Raw genomic sequence first — 20,916 nt, 5'->3', positions numbered from 1 at the left:
TGATTGTGGCATATGACTCACGTAAGTATTAAAAGATAAGAGTAAATTTCAAATAACAACAGTTTTTGGAACAATCTCACGGAGCCCCCGTGATCCAACCCTCAGGAAGACGGAGTTGCAGTATATTATCGTCACTTATTTAGGATGGCAATCCCTAGGTTTTGATTGTTTACAGGAATTAACTCAAAATGCTTTGCGTCGTCATAGGCTTCAGGTACAACAGTACACAGGCAATTTGGCATCCAAATTGATCAAATGCTGAATCCATACTGCGCTGGCTAACAAAAGTAAAATGCCGATTTGAGAAACAGTTAAAATAGCATGAAGTTCATCCTTCAGTTGCAAAATGTGGTACCAGGGGCCCCCAGTTTCTAAACAGCATCCAACGCTTGATATCTTCGTCGTCCCATACCAAATTATTCCACCACTGCATTTCCCCTATTACTTTTGTGAAAAATGGGTTATTTTCAGTCACGCCAATGGGAATTTTCTTCAGTTTTGCACAACCTCTCACCTTCAAGTCCTTGAGAGATGGCAATACCCCTCCACAGATGCAGCTAAGCTCAGGAAGCTCCCACAGTTGCAGTGACTGTAACCCTGGAAGAGCATATTCTGCAACTACCGATTCGTCAAACACCCTCTCCAAGCTATCACAGAACCTTATATGTAGACTACAGAGATTTGGCATGCGTAGTGATGAAGGAAAGAGGAAGTTGAGCTTTGGGCAGCAATCAAGGAGCACATGCTTCAGATAACTGAAACTAGTCAAATCTTTCATCTCTAGGCAGAAGTATCCTAAATTGTCCATGTTGGAGATCCATATATTCTGCAATGTGCCCAGTTCGTGTGATCCATGTACTTCTTCCAGTAAGAAAAGATTCTCAAGTTGGTGACAGTTTTCTATCCAAAGTTCTCGTGCTGCTGTCAGTCTTCCAGTATTCAGATTCAATACTTGATCTGTTGCTGTTACTCCCTTTAGTGATATCAACTCAGCATGACTAAGAATACCCTCGATACCATTAGGCATGTTGACACAGTTTATCTCCAGAAACCTATCAAAATCACCGGAATGCGTGTCGACGGAAGAGAACTTTGTCCTCACAGTTCCGAGGACATTATCCAGGGTTTGATCATCATACTTTAAAGGGGACATAACTATGTGAAACTTACGAAGGCAGTTTAACCATAGTGGAGAATCTTTATCCAGAGACTGAACAAAGTTGGGGTGACTTGCGTGAATGTATGTTTTGTTGTTCTGGTTAACATCTTGAGAGACCATCGTGCCAAATCTGTCAGACAACTCAAAAGTCAGTCCAGAAGGTAACCAAAGCATGGCCATCCAATCCACCAGGTCTTTGCTTGCCCCTAGCTGTAGGTTCCTTACTGCACCTGATTTTGAAACTCCATAAGGGAACTTGATAAAATTTGTAACACAGAACTTGGCATTTGTTTCTGTAGTTTGCTCAGACTCGAGATATGGGCAATCTTGTAGTAACAGTTGGTGAAGCTCCATGGAGGCAGCTAGAGATGGCAAGTGTTCAATAGAAGTCCTGGAAAGGTCAAGGATCTTGAGCAACCTCATATGGTCAAATGATCCACATTCTACCCTTTTAAGAGAGCCACAGCCTGATGCATTAAGTACCTCAAGCATCTCCAGCGAGCCTATGTGCTGAATTTTCTCCAAGTGTCCACATCCAACTAGTAGCAGCAACCGGAGATAAAACAAATAAGAAATAGATCGGGGTAGGATTGCGATTCCAGTAAACGACAGGTCCAGCACTCTAAGCATTCCCAGACGCGAAAAAATTTCTTCCGATATAGTTCTCATATGGCGGTTTCCTCTTAAAAGTAGTGTCGAAGTAGAAAAGCACTCAGGACTTGGATAAAGTTCTTCCTTTATTGTGTTCATCAAGGAAATTCTTCTGCCCAACTTGGCAATGCACTCAAATCGAAGTTCTTTCTTTATTGTGTTCATCAAGGAAATTCTTCCGCCCAACTTGGCAAGATACTCAAATCGAACTTCATTGTCAAAGTACCTTTCAGGCTGTTCCACATAGCCATTGTCCCGTCCAAGTTGTGATACCGTCTCTCTAATTACATCATGCATGCGGATATGATCATTATCCTCGAAATGAATTAAACCATGCTTTACAAGCACATGAATAATTTCCTTACCGACACAGTCAGCCTCATGGAAATCTTGAGCTTCTTGAATCATACTGTCTAGCTTCCAGAAAAAGATCAAGTCTTTGACAGAAATTGCTTCATCGTCAGGGAAGAGCAAGCAGTATAGGAAGCAGTGCCTAGCAGTATCACTAGGAAGCTGACGGTAACCAAAATTTACAAGGCGAGTCATTGTGTTGAACACTGACACCTTAGGTCCTTGAGCCACATGAGCTGCACTAATTAACTTGTGGAATTCCTCATGTGTAGGCGCATCACACAGTGCTCCGGCCAGTAAGATAATTGACAATGGCATGCCAAAGCAGTTGTCAATTAATTCTAGATCAATATCTTTGCCAAGCTTCTCGCGCAGTAGGTCATGTGAGGCCTCATAGGTGAGAGGTTGTGGCAGTATAACTGTAGCTGGCTCCATGACTGACAGTGCCCTCGCAGTTCTTGTGGTCACAATGACCTTTGAGCCAAAACCCTGCTCTCGAGGATGAGGAATCCCCAAGTGCGATAAGATGTTTTCCTCGACAAAATAAGCATTATCGAGAACCAACAAGAACTTCCGTCTTGCGAGATGCTCCTTGATCATGACCGCAATTCTTGATGATAACAATTCCTCTCCAATTTCAATTGAAAGACATGTCGCTATCTTCTCGATGCACCGCCTCAGACTACAACTTCTAGACAATGAAACCCAGATATAGTCTTCAAAGCGATTTGAGTTCTTTGATGTTTCAAATGCAGCTTTTGCCGCCCATGTCTTTCCCGAGCCACCAATGCCCTCTATGACAACCACTTCGCCTTCTGGACGCAGAACCAGGCAAAGCATATCTTGACATGATATCTGATATCGTGGTATCTGATATTGTGGTATAGCAAAACTGGGAATAGGTCGCATTGGTTTCCTAAAACAGAAGTAGGATGCCATGGCCCCCCACCTGTTATCAGCCCAATGCTAGGTTAAGTCTGGACAAGCAATCAACTCGAGCACCTGCATGTCAGACAAATTCTTAAATGGTTAACTAGTCAATGGTGCAATTTTTGTTGTCAAATAGAAGTAGCGCAAATGTCCATCTCTTGATAATCTAGCTCTACATATGATTGATGTTCTTTGGCATTTTTTAAACAAGTTCGAACTTAAAACAGTCTCCAAATTAAGTGAACAAAATTTATTAATGTTTCATGAAAGAAGAGAACTGAATATATATATATTCTGAAGACTATATTTATGAGAATTTTTGCCTTTTTGTAGACAAAGCTTCACGAGGTAACATTGAGCCTTTCCTCAACAAAAAAAAAGGTAACATCGAGCGGAGCACACAAGGTAGTTTCTTATGGAGATGGATACCAGATGGGTGCTATTAGCCTATTACACAAATAGGCATACCCTCGGAAGCAACTTCGAAGGGCCCTTCTATAAACAAAGCTTCACCAGTCGAAGCAACCTTCAATGCTCTTCAAGTTGGACATCGCCCTAGAGTTCGATTCGGTCTCTCGGGCATTTCTCCTTGATCTCATTTGGTACCTGGGCTTCGGGCACATTTTTTTTACTTAACCTTAAGAGCTGCGCGATTGCATTCCGAACAGTATATAGATATACAATTTTTATAAAGTTAGACACCAAAGTGCGACCTGAGGATCGAACTCTGGTGGGCCCAGCACACCTCTCTGGCTGACCACCCAATCTATGCTTCCAACACTATTTCTCTCCTCCTCTCCACCTCTAGCACGGGCATCATCATCAATGGTCGCACCACCAGGGAGATTATCCATCGGCGTGGATTACGGAAGGGCAATTCCCTCTCTCCGATGTTGTTCGTCATCGTTATGGAGGCTTTCAACCGCCTTTTCTCAGCGGCCTCTTGGGTTGGCCTTTGTCTCGGTTCCGTGGAGACCCAGTGGCGAACCTAGCCAGGTGTTGAGAACCAAGCATAGCTTTGGTGGTCAGCCAGCCAGGTGTGCTGGCAGCCCACCAGAGTTCGATCCTCGAAGGTCGCAATTCGGTGTCTCACTTTGTAAAAATTATATATCTATATACTGTCGGACTGCAATCACGCAGCTCTTACAGTTTAAAGTAAAAAAAAAACCTAGCCAGGTGTTTGGGTGTGGCGTGCCCCACCCAATAATTTTAAAATCCTTTTTGTATTAGTAGAAATTCTCAAAAAATTAGAAAAATTAGAACCGCAATGTATTTGCCTGCCCCACCCAATAATGAAAAGCTACCCTACCACTCCAATGCCCTTTGCAACCATGTACAGTAACAATTTTCGTCTAATCTAGAAGGAAAGGCAGCGCAGCCCAATGCCCTTCAGAAGACAAAATAACTCATGTGCAGCCAAACAGAAGTGGAGGTTGAAAAGTTCGCAAAAAAAAAAGAAGAAGAAGTGGAGGTTGAACTGGATTGGGGACGAACTTAACTGGATTCCGGAAATTAAATTCATTGGCCAATTGCTTCCTTTACCGGGTAAATAGGTGCTTACCGCAGATAATACCTAGATGAAAGAGATTTCCTTTCAGGAACTTCGGATAGCCGGACAAGCAGAGAAGATGAGCAGCGAGCTTGTCTGCGGAGGCCAACCGAGTCTCCCTCCCTCGATCTCTCCCTGCCCTCCCGCCCTCCCTCGATCTCTCCCTTACTCTGTTCCTCACTCCATCTCTCTCTCCCCCAAACCCCAGTGTACCACCCTCTCACTTTCGTGGTCTCTCGTGGTCTTGCCTCTCCCCTTCCTTCTAGAGTTCTAGTCTTCTACTCCCACTCCACTCTGCCAGGCTTTCTTTTTAATGCATAGATGCCCCCGTTTTTTGTTCTTCCTTTGGTTTGCCCAGCTCCCGTCTTCCTGTGCCCAGACTTTAAGGGCCTGTTTGGTTTGCATCTCTCTCTGCCTGAACGTTGTTTGTTGATGGCTGAGGAATACTCCTTCCATTTCACAAAGAATGATATAATTAGACTGATGATTTAAGGTTTATGTGTCGCAAAAATTATATCATTGGATCGGTATTTCAAAAACCTTTCCAACGATATAAAAATTGTAACACATTATCTACATACAATTGGTCTAATCGTTGGTCAAAGTTCGACCTCGAAAAACGTGGACGCTATTTTTTATGAAAAGGAGGAAGTATGGGTCTGACACCATAACTTGTTTAGCCTGGCTCAGGCCTCCGAATTCGAGCGTCTGGGCCTGGTGTAGCTGTTGGCTGGACACTAATTTTGCTTTCATTACAGATAAGGGTTGCCACATGTGCTCTTTTGTCCTAGAACAATGAAACAAACCATCTCCAAGCACAATCAGCAATATTTTAATCTACAATATGACGTGGGAGAGAAGAAAGCGGTGATGAATCTCAAATCTTAATCCAACAGATTTGATTCATCAATTACATCTTAGATCTACTCCGTATTTTTGAATGGTTTTGCTATTGATAAGTAGTATGTTTTTTAATTAGAAATCAATCGACATGTTAGACAACGATAACAAGCGAGAGATGAGAGAGTGGAGATTTGACCCTCAGATCTTAATTCAACTGTTCCGAAACGTCGATTGATATGTAAGGCTCATTTCTTAAAAAACAAGCGACTTAGAAATAGGCACATCCATTTTTTAAATGAGAAATAGCCGCATAAGCAAGCGAGTCAAGTAGTATGGAGTATCAGTAATCACAATTAGATGTCTCGCAACGCCCGTGTCGCTCTTGCGGCGGCTCGGGCGGAACCCTAGCCGTTGCCCCCACTCCTCCAGCCCTCCTCTCCCCTCGCCGGCGCCAGAGGATGCCTGTGGGGTAAGCCTGCCCGGCGGACGGCGGGGCCTTCAAGTGGCGTTTTGCGGCGGTTCTTGCGGTGGTGGGCGGCGCACGTTGGTGCGCGGAGGCCCACGGGGGCTGCGGCGGACGCTGGGCGTTGGTGGCCAAGCCGGTGGTGGATCCGGCGTCAGCGGGTGGCTGGGCACCAGATCGGGCCGGCGGCCGGCTTGGCCAGCCTCGAAGGCGGACGGCGGGCTTCTCGGAGGCGTTTTCGGCTGCAGATCTGGTGCGGTCGTTCGTCTCAATTCCCTGTGCATGTGGCTTTGGATCGTTGGCCTCTCGCCGGCGTTGCTATAGCGGTGGATGCCGTGACGGTGGTCTCGGGTCGCGTCTTGATTGTCGGGGCAGCCGATCTGATGTTTTGGGGCGCAGATTTGTCTCGGTCAAGCAGAGGAAGGATGTCGAGGCGGCGACCCCGGACAGCGTTGGTCCTCAGGTGGTCTGATGCGATGGAAGATGCTGGGTTCTTGAGGTGCACTTGCGTCGGGGGCGGCCCAAACCTGCTCCTCTTCGTGGTTTTGGTTTCTCTCCCCTTCGTGTGGTGGCGATGAGTGCGGTGCAGTGGTGCGTTGCTCTGACGTTGCTTCTTCCGTGCTCTTGGAAACCGTCGAGGTCCTTCGGCCCTCTCTGGGGAGTCATGCCGGATCTGGCTTTTCTCAGTGGAGGGGTGATGTGCTCTTTGATTTCGCAGGGTTCTTCTTTAGTCGCATCTGTTGATATGTTGGCGTGTAGACGGAGCGTTTGTTCGTTGTGTCGTTCTTCCTGTTGACGGTTAGGGGCTTCGTCCTCTTGTATCTGGTTTTTGCCCGGTTTTCCTAATAAATTGGGCAACTCTATTTCTTCTACTCCCTCCGTCCAACAGTAGATGTCTCAATTTTGTCAAAATTTGAATGTATCTAGATGTGACTTAGCGTATAGATGCATTCAAATTTAGTCAAAATTGAGACATTCTTTGTTTGACGGATGGTGTATAATGATGCAGGAACCTCCTGCCCCTTTTGAGATGTCCTCAAGAAAAATATAACCACTTCTAATAAAGAACTAAGCAAAAAGAAATAACCGCATCTAATAAAAAACTAAGCAAAGTTTTTTTTTTATGAGAAACTAAGCAAAAGTTCATTCCCAAGTTCATTTTGGTTCTTATCGTTTTCGTGTTTTTAATCTAGGACCACCGAGCATTCTCAAGGCCAAACGTCACGCTACCACCCCACTATATACACCCCTCTTCCTGTCCACACACCTGCACTTTTGTCCACCCTAACCCTTCTGTTAATTACACCTGCAATAAATTAACTAGGGAAGAGAGAAGGGAAAAAGGCAAACATGTGGATACGAAATTAACTAGGGAAGAGAGAAGGGGAAAAGGCAAACATGTGGATACGAAGGGGTGTAAAACCGTAAATAGTGGGGGGTGTACAGCCTCCGCTTGGCATTCTCAAGTCTCAACCAGTCGACCCAATTGGTTGGACTTGTACGACCAGATCCGGTTCAGCGCACACTCGCCGTCGTTTCTTCTGTATCGACCGAATTGGTTGGACTTCTCCTTTGTATCGACTTTCGACCGAGCGTCTCTCTCGAGCCCCCCTTCTCCTGTTCGACGCCGGCGGAATCAGCAGACGGAGGCGGCGTTCCGTCAGCCGGCGCTCCACGCAAGGTGAGTCGTCCACACACCAGCAGATTTTCCCCCTCTGTCGCCTATTTCCGACCGAGCCGCGGCTAGATTTACTGCCTATTGTGATATTCTGTAGAATTTGTTTTTTCTTGCAGTCAACTGTTCTTTAGTTAGCGTTATCATTAAAAATAGAAATAAATAAAACAGTAGTACATCATTAGAATGTGACATATATTTGTATTAGATTGTTCCTAATAACCTTGGTTTTATGACTACGGAAGATTGAGATCCACAATCCTCAATGCCGAGCAGTAGACTTCGGTACTGTTTCTGAAGTTTCATGCTTCACTCCTCTTCTACATTGAGCAATTTACTCCAACAATTAAATCTAAACATGGATGTCTTGTATAGTCGTATCTAACCGCGTGTTCTCTTCCTCCACCCGTCTCTCGTTACTGGACATATTGCAGTTCTATTTCTTCTTGACTAGTGTAATGATGTGTCTAGACACACGCTAGTCTAACTGCAACTTCATACATAGGTCGGCTGTCTCACTCCTCTGGCCAGTCATCATAGCTTATCTTTCTTATCGTGCTTACATTGTTTTGTGTGAACTTATAATTTTATCAAATATGAATCAAATTTCTATTTCCATTTTAACTTTTTAACATTTCACTCTTACGTTGAATTTCAGATGTACTCCATACACAACTACTATTATTTTGACATTTATTCCAAATCAAGGTCCTTGGAACCCAAATTGCCCATTTAATTTATTCTTTATTTCAAATTACATATTAATAGTTTTCTTATCCACCTATTAAATTTGTACTATCCACCTATGCACGAATTTCTAAAATAATACTTATACAATTCTTTATGTAGTTTTATAAAGGATGTGCCATTATTAGAAAAAAAATACTTGTAGTCCAGATGAAACTTTATTTTTTATAATGTCCTTAGTATATGTTCGGATATTTTATAGTTAAAAGAACTAGATGCGAACTCTAGAGAGTGTTTAATTTTTGGTACCCTATGTCTACACTTCCCTGCCAATTTGAAACATGATTTCTATAGCTTACCTTTTTCTTTACTGTATTTCTCTAGCGTAGTTCTTTTCCAGCTGTTTGGGAGTATAAAAAACTGTCCGTTTTAATTCTCCAATTAGAATTCCAATCAGAACCTCTGTTACACGTGAATACTTGATGAAGCATGAGATGTGTTGTATGTCTACTACACGTACGCATGCCATTATACTTGTACTTTCAATCTAAAACCGAATCAATATATACCTCTTAACACGTACTTGCCTTTCCTATCTGGCCTTGATATCTTAAATTTTGACCATTATAATCATGATCTAATAAAATCAACGGTAGAGATAATTTAGCCTATGTGGACGAGTGTGCTGGCTTCTTATCTTTTCTTGTAATTATATAACTAGAGTTTTGGCCCGCGCATTCGCACGGCTAAATTTATAGTTGCATATTTTGTATTGAAATTTAGACAATTATAATTTGGTATCATAAAATCAATATTTTGTAGAATAAATTAACTTGCCATTAGTATCGCTCTGAGATAATTGTGTTCCATGGATTTTTGTTTCACGGTATATTTAAATTTCATAGCGTAAACACATCCTAATTTTGTACTCCCTCCGTTCCATATTAACTGACTCAAATTTGTCCAAATATGGATGTATCTATCTTTCCTACTTATAAAGTTTGGAGTTGGTGGTCGTCCGTTCACTTCTTCCTAACCCTTCTCCTGTCACCTCTGACACGTAGATTGTACCAACCCATGAGTTAAAACTTCAAGTCATAATCCTCCCTTACATAGTCTCTACTGCTGCCTTTTCTCTCCGATCTCCATGAGTTTGGGTTCAGAGTTCAAATCAGCAAAGCTATCATCAGGCTTTATGGCATTGGTTCACAGGCTAACTATCATGTTGTCTTCAGTCATATATTTTCTTTTCTTGACAACTCCGTAGCAAAGCACGTGCACGAAGCTAGTACCTAAAAAGCGTCTAGATACATGTAATATTTCGGCACTTATTATGGGACGGAGGGAGTATTTATTTCAAAGATCGTTTGTATAATCTTGTGGACGTGTAAGGCCTTGTGAACCATAGTATTTACCTTCTAGACTGGCTATTTCGATTGACTGATGTTCTTGATTTGCATGCGATGCATCCTACACTAATTACTGCTCGTTCTTGTACTCGTGAAGTAAATATATGGTTGTTTTGAGCAGTCTTTGTGTACTGGATTGGGGATAACCGAAGGGCGTAAATTATATGATTAATTGCCGAATGGTGTGCTATTTAAGAACACAATAAAATTGGATTTGCATGTGTGCCATATGAGCCAAAGGATTTACATGCGTACTGTCTAAGCTAAAGGATGAGCGTATGTATTGGAGTACCAGAGGTTGAGCATATTAGATCTGGAGTAGTGTTTGAGGAATATCAGAATAAGTATAGGTCAGTGACAAACATATATCTGATCCATCTTGGAGATTTCTCCGTATACAATGTCAACACCTCGCCGTGGGCTATCATACCTTTTTCTGTATGTATACGACTTGTCTCTTTTTTCCTTAGTATATCTGTTTCTGTAATGTTTCCTTGTCCGATGGAAGCTGTAATTGACCATATTACTTGATGTATAACTCCTAATGTTTCTTAAATCATAGCCATTAAAATTTATATCAGTGGTGCAGGTAATTTAGCCTATGTGGACGAAGATGGTGGCTTCTTGTCCTCATGTTCTAATTATACAATAGATAGATACCTCTTGTGTTTGTTACATTTGTGCTTATAGACACTACTGAAGTCATCACATGTCTGCTTGTCTGTCTTTATTTCTTATGTCAGTTTCTCTTCCAGTGTTCCAGGTCATTGAATAAAGTAAAATGTCACAGGAAAGGACGTTGGAGGAAGTTGTGTCCCCCTTTCTTATGCAATTATCAAAAGCAAGAGTTCTTTCATTGACACTGGATGATGACAGCTTGCTTTTAGATATCAAACTTCTATTTGAAAATATTGAGAGAGAAGCCCATGATGTGGAGGATATATTAAAGAGTGTGTCTAGATGGGAAAATGAGATTATCAATGACTTTGGAGCAATAGCTCGGCATTTAGATGACATCATAGAAGAAGATAGTCAGCAGCAATTTATACATTCAAAGCTTCAGATTGTGAATACTGAAATGTCCAACTTAAAAGATCGCATGAAATTTCCTCTCCATGTCCCTTTGATTAAGCCCGCGGCTCCTGCATTATTGTCATCATCTTTACCATCGAAATCTCTGTCTGCAAATGCTTCAGAGCAATGGAAAAAACTGGAGATCGAGAGGAAAATTCTGGAGTGCTCCATGATATCTAACTTGCAGCTCAGCTATTATAATCTTGATATTCAGCTCAAGCTGTGCTTGTTATGCTTCTCTATCTTCCCAGAAAATTCCATTATTAGTAAGAGGGCGATGATCCATTGGTGGATCGGTGAAGGGTTAGTTGAAGCCACGAAAAGTCAGACAGCCGAAGATATTGGGAAAGACTGCTTCGAGAGGTTGATTACTGTAGAGATGATAGAACCTGTGCGTCATAAACGCATCGGTAGTGTGAACCAGTGTAAATTGCACCCTTGGATTCGCCGTATGTTGATTACCGTTGCAAGGCAAGAACGATTTGTTGAATTTGATTCCGATGGAAATGCAACATGGGGCTTTTCAGGTACTCACCGTGCTTGTCTGGTTGGAGAACATATTCAGGTAACAGAAACAGGACCACTCAGAAATCAGTCCAATCCAGATTACCTTCTTACAATATTTAATGTGAACGAGCAGTACCTCCAATTCGACAAGAATTGGTTCATGGATCTGAGGAAGATTGAGGTTCTGCAGCTAGGTCGGTGGCATAGCTTGTACCGACACCATATTGAGGTTGACAGCACCGAATATTTGGAAGGGCTGCAGTCATCCAAACAATTGAAATATCTTTGTCTGCGGGGTATCTCCAGAGTCACCGAGCTTCCTGCTTCCGTTGGTGCACTCACAAATCTCAGGATCTTGGATCTTCACGCTTGTCATAACCTTGAGAGACTGACTGAGAGCATCACGTCTCTTCAGCTGCTGACCCACCTGGATGTTTCAGAATGCTACCTGCTAGAGGGCATGCCAAGGGGCATTGGGTTGCTTGCTGAACTCCAAGTGCTGAAAGGGTTTGTAATTGGTGGATCAATAGGAAATTCCAACTGTCGGGTAGCGGAGTTGGTCAGGCTGGATAAACTGAAGAAACTAAGCATATATATTGGAAGCAAAGTTCTAGTGACAGAAGACGAACTGAATGAAGTTGAAAACATCAAAGCCCTCCGTGTGCTGACAATTACATGGGCTGTGTTGCTGTCAAAGAAAGGAGCGGGCCAACAAGATTCTGCTGCAACAACATTGTTAACTTCGCTATCCCTTCCTCCCCATCTTGAAAAGCTAGACTTGCGTTGCTTTCCTGGTGTGGACATGCCGGTTTGGTTGATTCTGGGTAGACGGTTGAGATTACGGAGGCTCTATTTCACAGGAGGAATGCTACATACTTTTGGAGAGTCAACTCTGTGGAACGTTGAGATACTGCGTCTGAAATTCTTGAATGACTTGGTGTTAGAATGGACCCAGGTGCGTGAGATGTTTCCGAAACTGACCTTCCTGGAGGTCTTCCAATGTAGCAGGATAAAATCTTTCCCTTGTGACAAGGATGGAGTGTGGATGAGCTGCGACACCCAGGAAACCGAAGAGTAGAGCAATTCACCAAACCGAGTGAGTTTTCATTCTTACTTCTGCAGTAAGTAAATTCTCCCCCTCTCGGTCTCGCAAACAGATTTCATGCAATTAGAAGAAAACTAGACCCATGAAGCCAGACTATCCATTTATTGTCTTAATTGCATAACATGTACAGCATATCAGCCAAAGATTACTGATAGATTGAGCAATCCTCAAACAACAATTTTGTGGCTTAGAACAGTAAACAGCCATTCATTCATTCATTTCCACTGATCTCCTGAGCCATTTTTGTCAGGCATTTTTATGTGAGCGTGGCAGGACAGAACCAAGTTTTGAAGGAAAGCAACTTTGAACACAACGCCTGCTGAAGTTGTGCAAGTTATGGTCAGTCTCACACACGCTATTTCACGACATCATGGACAAAATTAGTTGATGATTTCAAATTCATTTTTTTTCTAAAATGTATGTTTGACTTGAATATTTGTGTCACAATATATTAGTGAAAGCCATACATGTATCACACTGGAACATTTTTCCATAAGTCATGAGTTTTATGTGGCAAATCCATACAGAAATATCATGTAGCATCATTTTGGTCCATGAGAGACATGTTGCTACCTCACATTTCCACTAAATCTAAGTTCCTGGCTAGAAGTTGGTGTTTGTATCGACAAACTTTTTACAAAGATGTCTGCCATTGCCTTGGCTGTTGACGGGAGCCCACCACAGGTCTCAAGAATTTCCTCTTTCATGCTGTTAACAGCTGTGAGATCGATCGACCGTCTTTCCTTGGACAGTGCGTCCATGAAGATGGCCCAGGAGCTCTCCCTGTCGGCCAACTGCTGCACACGGTATATGCTGCTCTTCCCCACCATCATCTCTGCTGCCTGCTCCAGCCGGCTGGTGACGACCACCACTCCGCCTCTCTCTTTGGGCAACCCGTATGCAAGGCGATCCGACCACTGGTCTCCCCTTGGCACGGTATTTTGGCAGCCTACAACATCAGCGTACCACCCGTCGATGTTCCAGACGTCGTCGAATACTATGATGTATCGCTTCCCCTTGAGATGCTCATGGACAGCTAACTCCAGGTCACCCAGTCTATCACCACCACCATCAATGGCCAAGATACCCTCCTCTTCGAGGCCAAGAGCCATAAGTATGCTCTGCAAGACTTCCCTGTGCACGTCCTTTCCAATGCAAGCTGTGCGTGACAGGCACACCCAGATCCTTGGAAAGAAGCGGCCCCTGGCTTGCGGGCTGTTGAACATGAGCTGCGCGAGTGCAGTCTTTCCGATGCCGCCCATGCCGACGATGCCGACACCGGTAAGTTTTCCGGGGCTGCAGTCCCCGAACGCCTTGGATTCTAGCTCTGTGAGCTGTTGGTCGAACCCATGCATCCTGCTCTGCTCAGGCCAAGAGGTGGTCCAACGGCTGAACCCTGTGGCGGCGTTGTCCTCCTGCAAGCCTGCGGCATCTTCGCTGGGATTGTTCTGGACACACTGAAGAACTCTGCGCTTCACGGCGACCACCCTCTTCTTGACCTTATTGGAAAGCCATGCTTCGGAGGGGGCGAAGAAGCAGCTCCGCGTATTTGGCCTGTTGGTGAGCATGATGCGGCACTGGGAGAGCAGGTCATTGAGTTCGTACAGGCACTCCCGGAGCTCGTCGGCGTTGGTGGAAGAAACTACTGCCTTCTCCAACTCGGCCCTCATGTCATAGAAGTGAGCACTGAATGGAAGCTCCACGGCCGCCTCCTCCGCGAGGCTATCCACGAACTTTCTAACCAGAAACTGGACTACCACGGCCATCACTTCCTTCGGCCTTCCAACCAAGCTGCTGGACTCAAGACAAGGGGTAGGAGGTTTGGTAAAGGGTGTGGATAGTAGCTACAGCCTATAGGTCCCATACACTGCACAAAGATAGTGACGACCTTAACTCTAGTGTCAGCCTCAGCGTCTGGTTGCTTCCTTATGCGGGATTCACGCGTAAAGGTCCAATTTTGATTAAGAAATTAAGAAAACGAGTGACACCTAACGTTGGTCCCATGGAAGACCACAAATCAATTATCCCCAAGAGGACTAGTGGATGATGTGGATTCACGCATAAAGATCCACTTTTATTAAGAAACGAGTGACACCTAACGTTGGTCCCAGAAGTCTGATCTCTAGGAGATGATGTGAGGGGAAAGCAGCCGCTAGACTGGAAGGCAGAGATGAAGGGGAATGGCACTAGCACACACAACATGTCCATGAGGGAAGGTTTACTGACCGTGTGGAACGAGTGGGAAATCCGCGTGCTTGTGCTCACCAGCCTCGCCCTGCAGGTTTTCCTCCTCTTCTCTGCCGGCATCCGGAAGCGCAATGTCTCCGGCTTGCTCGGGGTGCTCCTCTGGCTCGCCTACCTGCTCGCGGACTCCATCGCCATCTACGCGCTCGGGTACCTCTCCCAGGCGCGTGTTCCCAAAGGCGTCGACGACCCAGAGTTCTTCAACCGTGCCCATGGCATCCAAGTCTTCTGGGCGCCATTCCTCCTCCTCCACCTTGGTGGTCAGGATACCATCACTGCATTCTCCATCGAAGACAACGAACTCTGGAAGCGTCACCTTCTCAGCCTGCTGTCCCAGGTACATCTGCTTAAATCTTGTGCCCTGCAAAGTTATGTACTACCAGCCGCTTAACTTGACATAATTGAGAGCTGATTTTTCATGTCTTCTACTTGCAAACGCTAGGTTGCCCTTGCTGTATACGTCTTCTCCAAGTCTCGCCCTGGTGACGATATTTTGTACCCCGCCGTGTTTATGTTCCTCAGTGGCATTCTTAAGTACGGGGAGAGGACATGGGCGCTCAAGTGTGCGAGCATGGATAACTTGCGTAGTGGCATGGTCACGACGCCGGACCCGGGTCCCAACTATGCCAAGTTCATGGAGGAGTACCGGTTCACACGTGAGGCAGGGCTCCAGGCAGAGATCGTCATTGAGCCGGAGCGCCGGGCTGGGGTCACGTCCGCGGCCATCACAGAGGAGACTGTGCCTTACGCCACGGTCATCACAGAGGCACGCTGCTTCTTCGTGACATTCAAGCGCTTATTCGTGAACCTCATTCTCAGTTTCCATGACCGGACCCAGAGCCAGGCCACGTTTCTGCGGTTGACACCGGGGCAGGCGTACAAGGTCATCGAGATCGAGCTGTCTCTCATGTACGACACCCTGCATTCCAAGGCGGTGGTGATACACACCTGGTATGGCCGCCTGTTCCGCTGTGTCACGCTGGTCTCCACAACAACAGCGTGCGTCCTTTTCAATGTGCTACGCAAGGGTCGACGCGGGTCGTCATACGACGGCACCGATATCTTCATCACCAATATGCTATTCGGAGGAGCACTGTTCTTAGAGGTTTCTGCCATTGGCATGATGCTTGTATCGTACTGGACATATGCCGCTCTGCAAGGTTCCAACTGCCATTGGCTAAGCCATCTGATCCTCAGGTGCATAAAGTATTTCCGGCCAGAAAATCGAGCGAAGTGGTCCAATCTGATGGCGCAACACAATCTCATCAGCTTTTGCCTCCAGGACAAACCAACATTGCTCACTAAGGTCCTGAGTCTGCTTGGGCTCAAAGGACGCTGGGAAGGTTGGCTGAACATCCGGCACATAGACGTGTCGTCCGATCTGAAAACCTTGGTGTTCAGGGAGCTGAAAGACAAGGCGGCCAGCATCGTCGACGCCGAGAGTTACCGCAAGTTCAGCAACCACAGGGGCCAGTGGGCGCTCCAGTGCAAGGGCTACTACAAGGAGCTCGGCTGGAGCGTCGAGGTGGAGTTTGACGAGAGCATTCTTCTTTGGCACATCGCCACAGACCTCTGCTTCTACTCCGACGACAGCAACGACAACACCAAGCTCGCTCAGTATGTCAGCATCAGCAGGGCGGTGTCAGACTACATGCTTTTTCTGCTCGCCGAGCGGCCTTTCATGCTGACGGCCGGCATCGGGCAGATCCGGTTTGGCGACACCTGTGCGGAGGCCAAGAACTTCTTCGGGCGGGAGATGGCACGGACGGACAAGCGAGCCGCGGCAAGGATGGTGCTCGAGGTGAACGCGGAGATCGCGCCGAAGGACGTGAAGGGGGACAGGAGCAAGTCCGTGCTGTTCGATGCGTGCCGGCTGGCCAAGTCGCTGCTGGAGCTGCAGCCGGCCAACAAGAGGTGGCGGCTTATCCGCGTGGTGTGGGTGGAGATGCTCTGCTACGCCGCCAGCAAGTGCCAGAGCAACTTCCACGCCAAGCAGCTCAGCAACGGCGGCGAGCTGCTCACTGTCGTTTGGTTCCTGATGACGCATCTGGGGATGGGCGAACAGTACCGGATAGAGGCTGGACATGCAAGAGCTAAACTAATTGTAGAGAAGTACTGACTATATATATCACCAAATGGTGGTGTATCCTGTACTGTCATCGAAATTCTTAGGTAATAAGTGCGCAACTTCCATTTCACAGACACAATATTCTCTGCTGAAAAACCATTTGTTCATGAGCTGGTTCACAGCTCGATGCCATGGTTTCTTAGGCTACAGTTCTAAAGCTGGTCCAGTAATCCAATATGCACTTACATGGCTACGGACTAGAGACAAAATGTTTCTTTCAGCAGAGCTTTACATGCGAAACTGGTTTGAAAAGGGTATGCAGAATCAGGACAATAATAATCGTGGTTCATTCAGAATGATGAAAAATTTGACAACAGATCCAGACTCCAGAATAGTCAGAATAATTCTCAAGGACAGATAAAAAAAATTCTCATCGGTGCGAAATTAGAAATTATGAATATGCCATTTTTCTTCTTAGACGAGCCAGGCAGAATGACGTGACAAACTGGCAATACCAAGAGGGAACATAGATCAAAACCGAGGCATCAATCAATAAGTCAGGAAATCATGAAGCACACGATCTAGCTAGGCTTTGGTACAGCTAGCTGGGCTGACCTGTGGCATGGCATGGCCCTCCACTCCACCACCACCCATCACCGACGCACTCGCTATAAACTGGTCACTCCATTTGTGTATCCAATCAAAGGTTTATGCCTTGAAATGTTGAGTCGATAGCAGTACTCAATTTGTGTGTCCAACCAAACCGGGCGGCAAGCGCAATGTCCCAAACGGCCAACGCCGAGCCCGAAGACCGCGACGCCTTCACGTGCGGCACGCTGCTCATGTGCCTCTGCCTCCCGGGCTTCTCCAAGAAGAAGAAGCCGGAGCAGCAAACCGGCAAGAGCCAACAGCAGCCAACGACGACAGACGAACAAGCACAAAGCCAGCCTGCGGAGCATGCGCAAGACGAGCCTGACCCGCAGACACAGCTCGAGAGCTTCTCGCTCTACTCCGGCAGCAACATCGTCTTCGACTTCCTGGTGGAGCCGGGGGAAGGGCTCCAAGGATACTGCCCGTCGCCGTGCTTCGACCTGCCGCCTGCGGCGCTGATACGCGCCGGCGAGCTACGCGGCGCTGTCGACGTCACTGGCAGCGAGAGCGAGACGCCGGCCACTTCCGCCGCCTTGGCGTTTGACGGCTACCGAGGCGATGATGCTCTGAAGAGGATGGCGTCGTGCCTGCCGTCGTCCGGCGTTTCTACGGGCGGCGTGGCCGAAGAGCCCCCGGCGCATCTGGTGAGGTTCTTGCCCGCGTCGGGCTCTCGGCCTCAGGTGACGTGATCACGTCGTCCAGTGGCTCAGCAAAAAGGGGACGGCGGATGATGCGGTCAGAGAGCGTGTTCGCTGGTCGTCGTGCCCTCGGTGTCATTATGTATGGCTGCATAAAATGAACGCCGCAATTTTCTTCACAATTTTGGGAAAAATTTCGAGTTCGTTTGTAGGAGGGGTGCTCTGTTCTATGTGTTTCTTTCCTATAAAGGAGCATACTCATGATCCAACCTACTCATTTCGTATCGCCGATGCTTGAATGCTTTTCTGCGTGTCCGTTGGTGGTTCTTAAGAAAGATTATACCTACTCATTTGATATCGTCGATTACTTCAATGCTCTTTTCTCCACCAATCTCTCTCTCTCTGGTTTGTTCATTATGTTTTTTACATTGTTTTTGACAGGGCCGCCTTCATAAAAGCCCGGCAGGAAAACACCAAGCCCGGCCTGGCCCGGCCCAAAACCCAGAAAATGCCGGTCAAGAATAAATAAATGATTAAATATTGATTTAAACCTATTTTGGGCCTCTTCGGGCTTTTGGGCCGGCTCTGGTGCAAAACTCAAGCCCGGGATGCCGGGCTTTGGGTTGGGCCGTCAGGGCCGGGCCACCCATGTCCAGATCTAGCCTGGGGCCATGCAGCGAGCAGCATCAAACCCCTATCGCGTGGATATATGCACCAGGAAAATGGACGGCGTGGAGGAGGTAGCTCTATTGGACATCAAGGTGAACGTGTGCTCTATAGATTTCCCGGGAAAATATATATTAGACGTGCTTGATGAGATAGTTTATCTCTTAAAGTTTTGTTATATTTAAGTGATTTTTAGTTAGAGATAAGTCGATTTCCTCAACCATTGAATATGGATTGTGAATTCGTGACGAACGATGAAAAGTGGAAAGTGAAATGGTATTCGTATACTAATCCAATGTAAATGATACGTCGATTGAGATTAAGATTTAAACATTTTGTTTAAAAATCAATCGGTTTAGATACGGACACATTCAATCTTTTATCCACGGGTTCTTGCTAGTTGTTTCTACTTTTCTTGTTCGCCTGTTCGATGGTCATGGGTCACGCCGCGATCTGCTGTCTTTTCTAATTTCTACGCACTAGTGGTTCTCCTTTTCCCCGCGATTGAACGCATGATTGTGTCTTCGCAGCTGATGCACCAGTCCCGGCCGTGTGAATTACAACAATTTTGCCCGCTTCAATGATCGAAAATGTGTACAAACCAACAAATGCAACATAGAAGAAGAGAAAAGGCAAGCACAATATACATCCACCAGTGTGCCAGAAGTGGCAGAAACTCGAGCGTACTTGAGCTCAAAAGTTGTCTGGACAGAGACTCTCTTCTCAGGACCGTGGCCACGACGGGGTCGTGAAAGCAGGCGGCGCCGGGAATTCGAAACTAAAGTCGAGGTTCGGCAGCTGATCAGGCATCACGCTCTTCTTCAGCAGCCCCTGGCCACACCGGCCGCTGTCGAAGACAAACGCCGCCGTGACCGGCGACTCCATGTCGACGCTGCTGCTGCGGAGCAGCTCAAGCGGCAGGTCGAAGTAGGCCGACACTTCCTCCTCCTCCTCTTCTTCTCCGTCCAAGGCGCGGTCGAACGCCACGCCGGAAGACGAGGAGCTGTGCTTGAATCTCTCCATGGAGGCCGCCTTGGACACCACGCTGGCCCGAGTAAGAGCGGTAACCTCCTCGGCTGCCGTACTGCTCGCCCGTGCGTCCGGCTCGCTCAGGCTCATGGACTGCTGCTGCTGCTGCATCGTTGCTCGGCGCCTGGACGCCAGGCCGGGCAGGTGCATGCAGAAGGCGCCGCACCAGAAGCTCTCGGCACCGAACCTGTCCTGCCGTGGCGGCGACCTCCGGTAGTTGATCGACGACGCGTTGCTCGAGATTTCGGTGACCGATGAGCCCACGCGGGATCCACGGCCGAACCGACCGGCTCTCCCCGCATCAACGGAGGCTTTCTCCCCCTGTTCTTCGTCGTCTGCTACACGAGCTCCTCTCTTGAAGGACGCATGGAACGACGCGTATTTCTGGAATGAACCCATGGCACCTGCAGTCTTGCAGAAGTGAACTTGCAGGAGTTGTGTACTTCTGTTCTTCATGAGCACAAATCTAAGCACGATTGAATTAGCTTCAGTTCAGTGGGGTGGGGAGCACGTCGGGATCATTCGTCGTCTCCGTGTCATGCGGTCCCTGTGTCGGTGGGCTGGTTGACCTCACAAGGTCAAACTTCAACGTTTGTCTGCAGGCTTGGATATGCTATTCTTTCACTACGCAACTGTGGTCAGCTGTGGCCTCGGATGGGTGTGCGTAGCCGCTACTTCAAAACATCGTACGTGCTCGCTACGAACTGGCATTGTTATTTTTCAAGGAGTTCTTTCTTTTCTCCAGAACTGTTCCTAGGAAGGGCAAATTGACGAAATGAATGGAGAATAGTACCCTGACCAAGTGGATGTTTATCATTATCCAGAGAAAGGTTTCCATCATTCCATGATCTAAAATTGGTCTTCAGGAAAGATATTCCTGATTCAACCATTTTTCACCAAAAGAAAAGTACAGATACATGCATAACTTAAGTACAGATATGTATAACTTAAGAACAGTACATGCAGTAGTTTGGCTTGCTTACATGAAGCATAACTGTCGAAGATCACTGGTGGGTTTTGATTTATCGAGGACAATGTGGTCTATGGACTAATAAGGTCTCCTAAACCATACAGATCGTTTATAACAAACAGGAAGTACAGAACTGATAGAACCACCGTACAAACTGAACTACAACTGTTCACCAATTTGTGGATTGCAGCCTTTGAGCCATAAAAGCAGAATATCGCGCAAGCAGAAGCATTGAACGCAGAGAAAA

General features: G+C 46.4%; 6 protein-coding genes across 10 annotated transcripts; 3 read left to right on the top strand and 3 right to left on the bottom strand.

Moving 5' to 3' along the window:
• Positions 1-62: 62 nt before the first annotated feature.
• LOC100827573 (disease resistance protein At4g27190) lies at positions 63-5,019 on the bottom strand. Of its 2 annotated transcripts, none has more exons than XM_024459319.1 (2): positions 4,665-5,019; positions 63-3,163 (listed from the first exon to the last, which is right to left on the bottom strand). In XM_024459319.1, exon 2 carries the CDS (start codon positions 3,098-3,100, stop codon positions 329-331), a length of 2,772 nt encoding a protein of 923 aa, XP_024315087.1. In that variant the 5' UTR covers positions 3,101-3,163; positions 4,665-5,019; the 3' UTR covers positions 63-328. The 2 variants fall into 2 exon arrangements, with proteins under 2 accessions (XP_024315087.1, XP_010232455.1); XM_010234153.3 differs by having other exon boundaries at positions 4,653-5,018.
• Positions 5,020-7,401: 2,382 nt separating this feature from the next.
• LOC100836124 (disease resistance RPP13-like protein 4) lies at positions 7,402-14,736 on the top strand. 4 transcript variants are annotated; one of them, XR_002963036.1, is made up of 4 exons: positions 7,403-7,627; positions 10,473-12,394; positions 12,654-12,742; positions 14,685-14,736. XR_002963036.1 is itself a non-coding variant. In XM_024458575.1 (3 exons), exon 2 carries the CDS (start codon positions 10,499-10,501, stop codon positions 12,374-12,376), a length of 1,878 nt encoding a protein of 625 aa, XP_024314343.1. In that variant the 5' UTR covers positions 7,402-7,627; positions 10,481-10,498; the 3' UTR covers positions 12,377-12,394; positions 12,654-12,921. The 4 variants fall into 4 exon arrangements, 3 of the variants coding, with proteins under 3 accessions (XP_024314343.1, XP_010232454.1, XP_003564402.1); XM_024458575.1 differs by lacking the exon at positions 14,685-14,736 and having other exon boundaries at positions 7,402-7,627; positions 10,481-12,394; positions 12,654-12,921; XM_010234152.3 differs by lacking the exon at positions 14,685-14,736 and having other exon boundaries at positions 7,402-7,627; positions 10,473-12,419; positions 12,654-12,921.
• LOC100835819 (probable disease resistance protein At5g45440) lies at positions 12,874-14,280 on the bottom strand. Its single transcript, XM_003564353.4, has one exon. It carries the CDS (start codon positions 14,167-14,169, stop codon positions 12,973-12,975), a length of 1,197 nt encoding a protein of 398 aa, XP_003564401.1. The 5' UTR covers positions 14,170-14,280; the 3' UTR covers positions 12,874-12,972.
• On the top strand, positions 14,274-16,935 carry LOC100835510. Its single transcript, XM_003564352.4, has 2 exons — positions 14,274-14,984; positions 15,090-16,935. The coding sequence occupies exons 1-2, from the start codon at positions 14,574-14,576 to the stop codon at positions 16,764-16,766; spliced, it is 2,088 nt and encodes a 695-aa protein (XP_003564400.2). The 5' UTR covers positions 14,274-14,573; the 3' UTR covers positions 16,767-16,935.
• A 450-nt stretch (positions 16,936-17,385) lies between these two features.
• On the top strand, positions 17,386-18,377 carry LOC112270654. Its single transcript, XM_024458576.1, has one exon. The coding sequence runs from the start codon at positions 17,495-17,497 to the stop codon at positions 18,053-18,055; it is 561 nt and encodes a 186-aa protein (XP_024314344.1). The 5' UTR covers positions 17,386-17,494; the 3' UTR covers positions 18,056-18,377.
• Positions 18,378-19,225: 848 nt separating this feature from the next.
• LOC104583339 lies at positions 19,226-20,371 on the bottom strand. The gene has a single exon (XM_010235224.3). The coding sequence runs from the start codon at positions 20,153-20,155 to the stop codon at positions 19,394-19,396; it is 762 nt and encodes a 253-aa protein (XP_010233526.2). The 5' UTR covers positions 20,156-20,371; the 3' UTR covers positions 19,226-19,393.
• Positions 20,372-20,916: the final 545 nt, after the last annotated feature.

The sequence above is a fragment of the Brachypodium distachyon genome, chromosome 2 (assembly GCF_000005505.3).
Source record: "Brachypodium distachyon strain Bd21 chromosome 2, Brachypodium_distachyon_v3.0, whole genome shotgun sequence".
Lineage (NCBI taxonomy): Eukaryota > Viridiplantae > Streptophyta > Magnoliopsida > Poales > Poaceae > Brachypodium > Brachypodium distachyon.
This window is presented reverse-complemented; position numbering and strand designations above follow the sequence as displayed.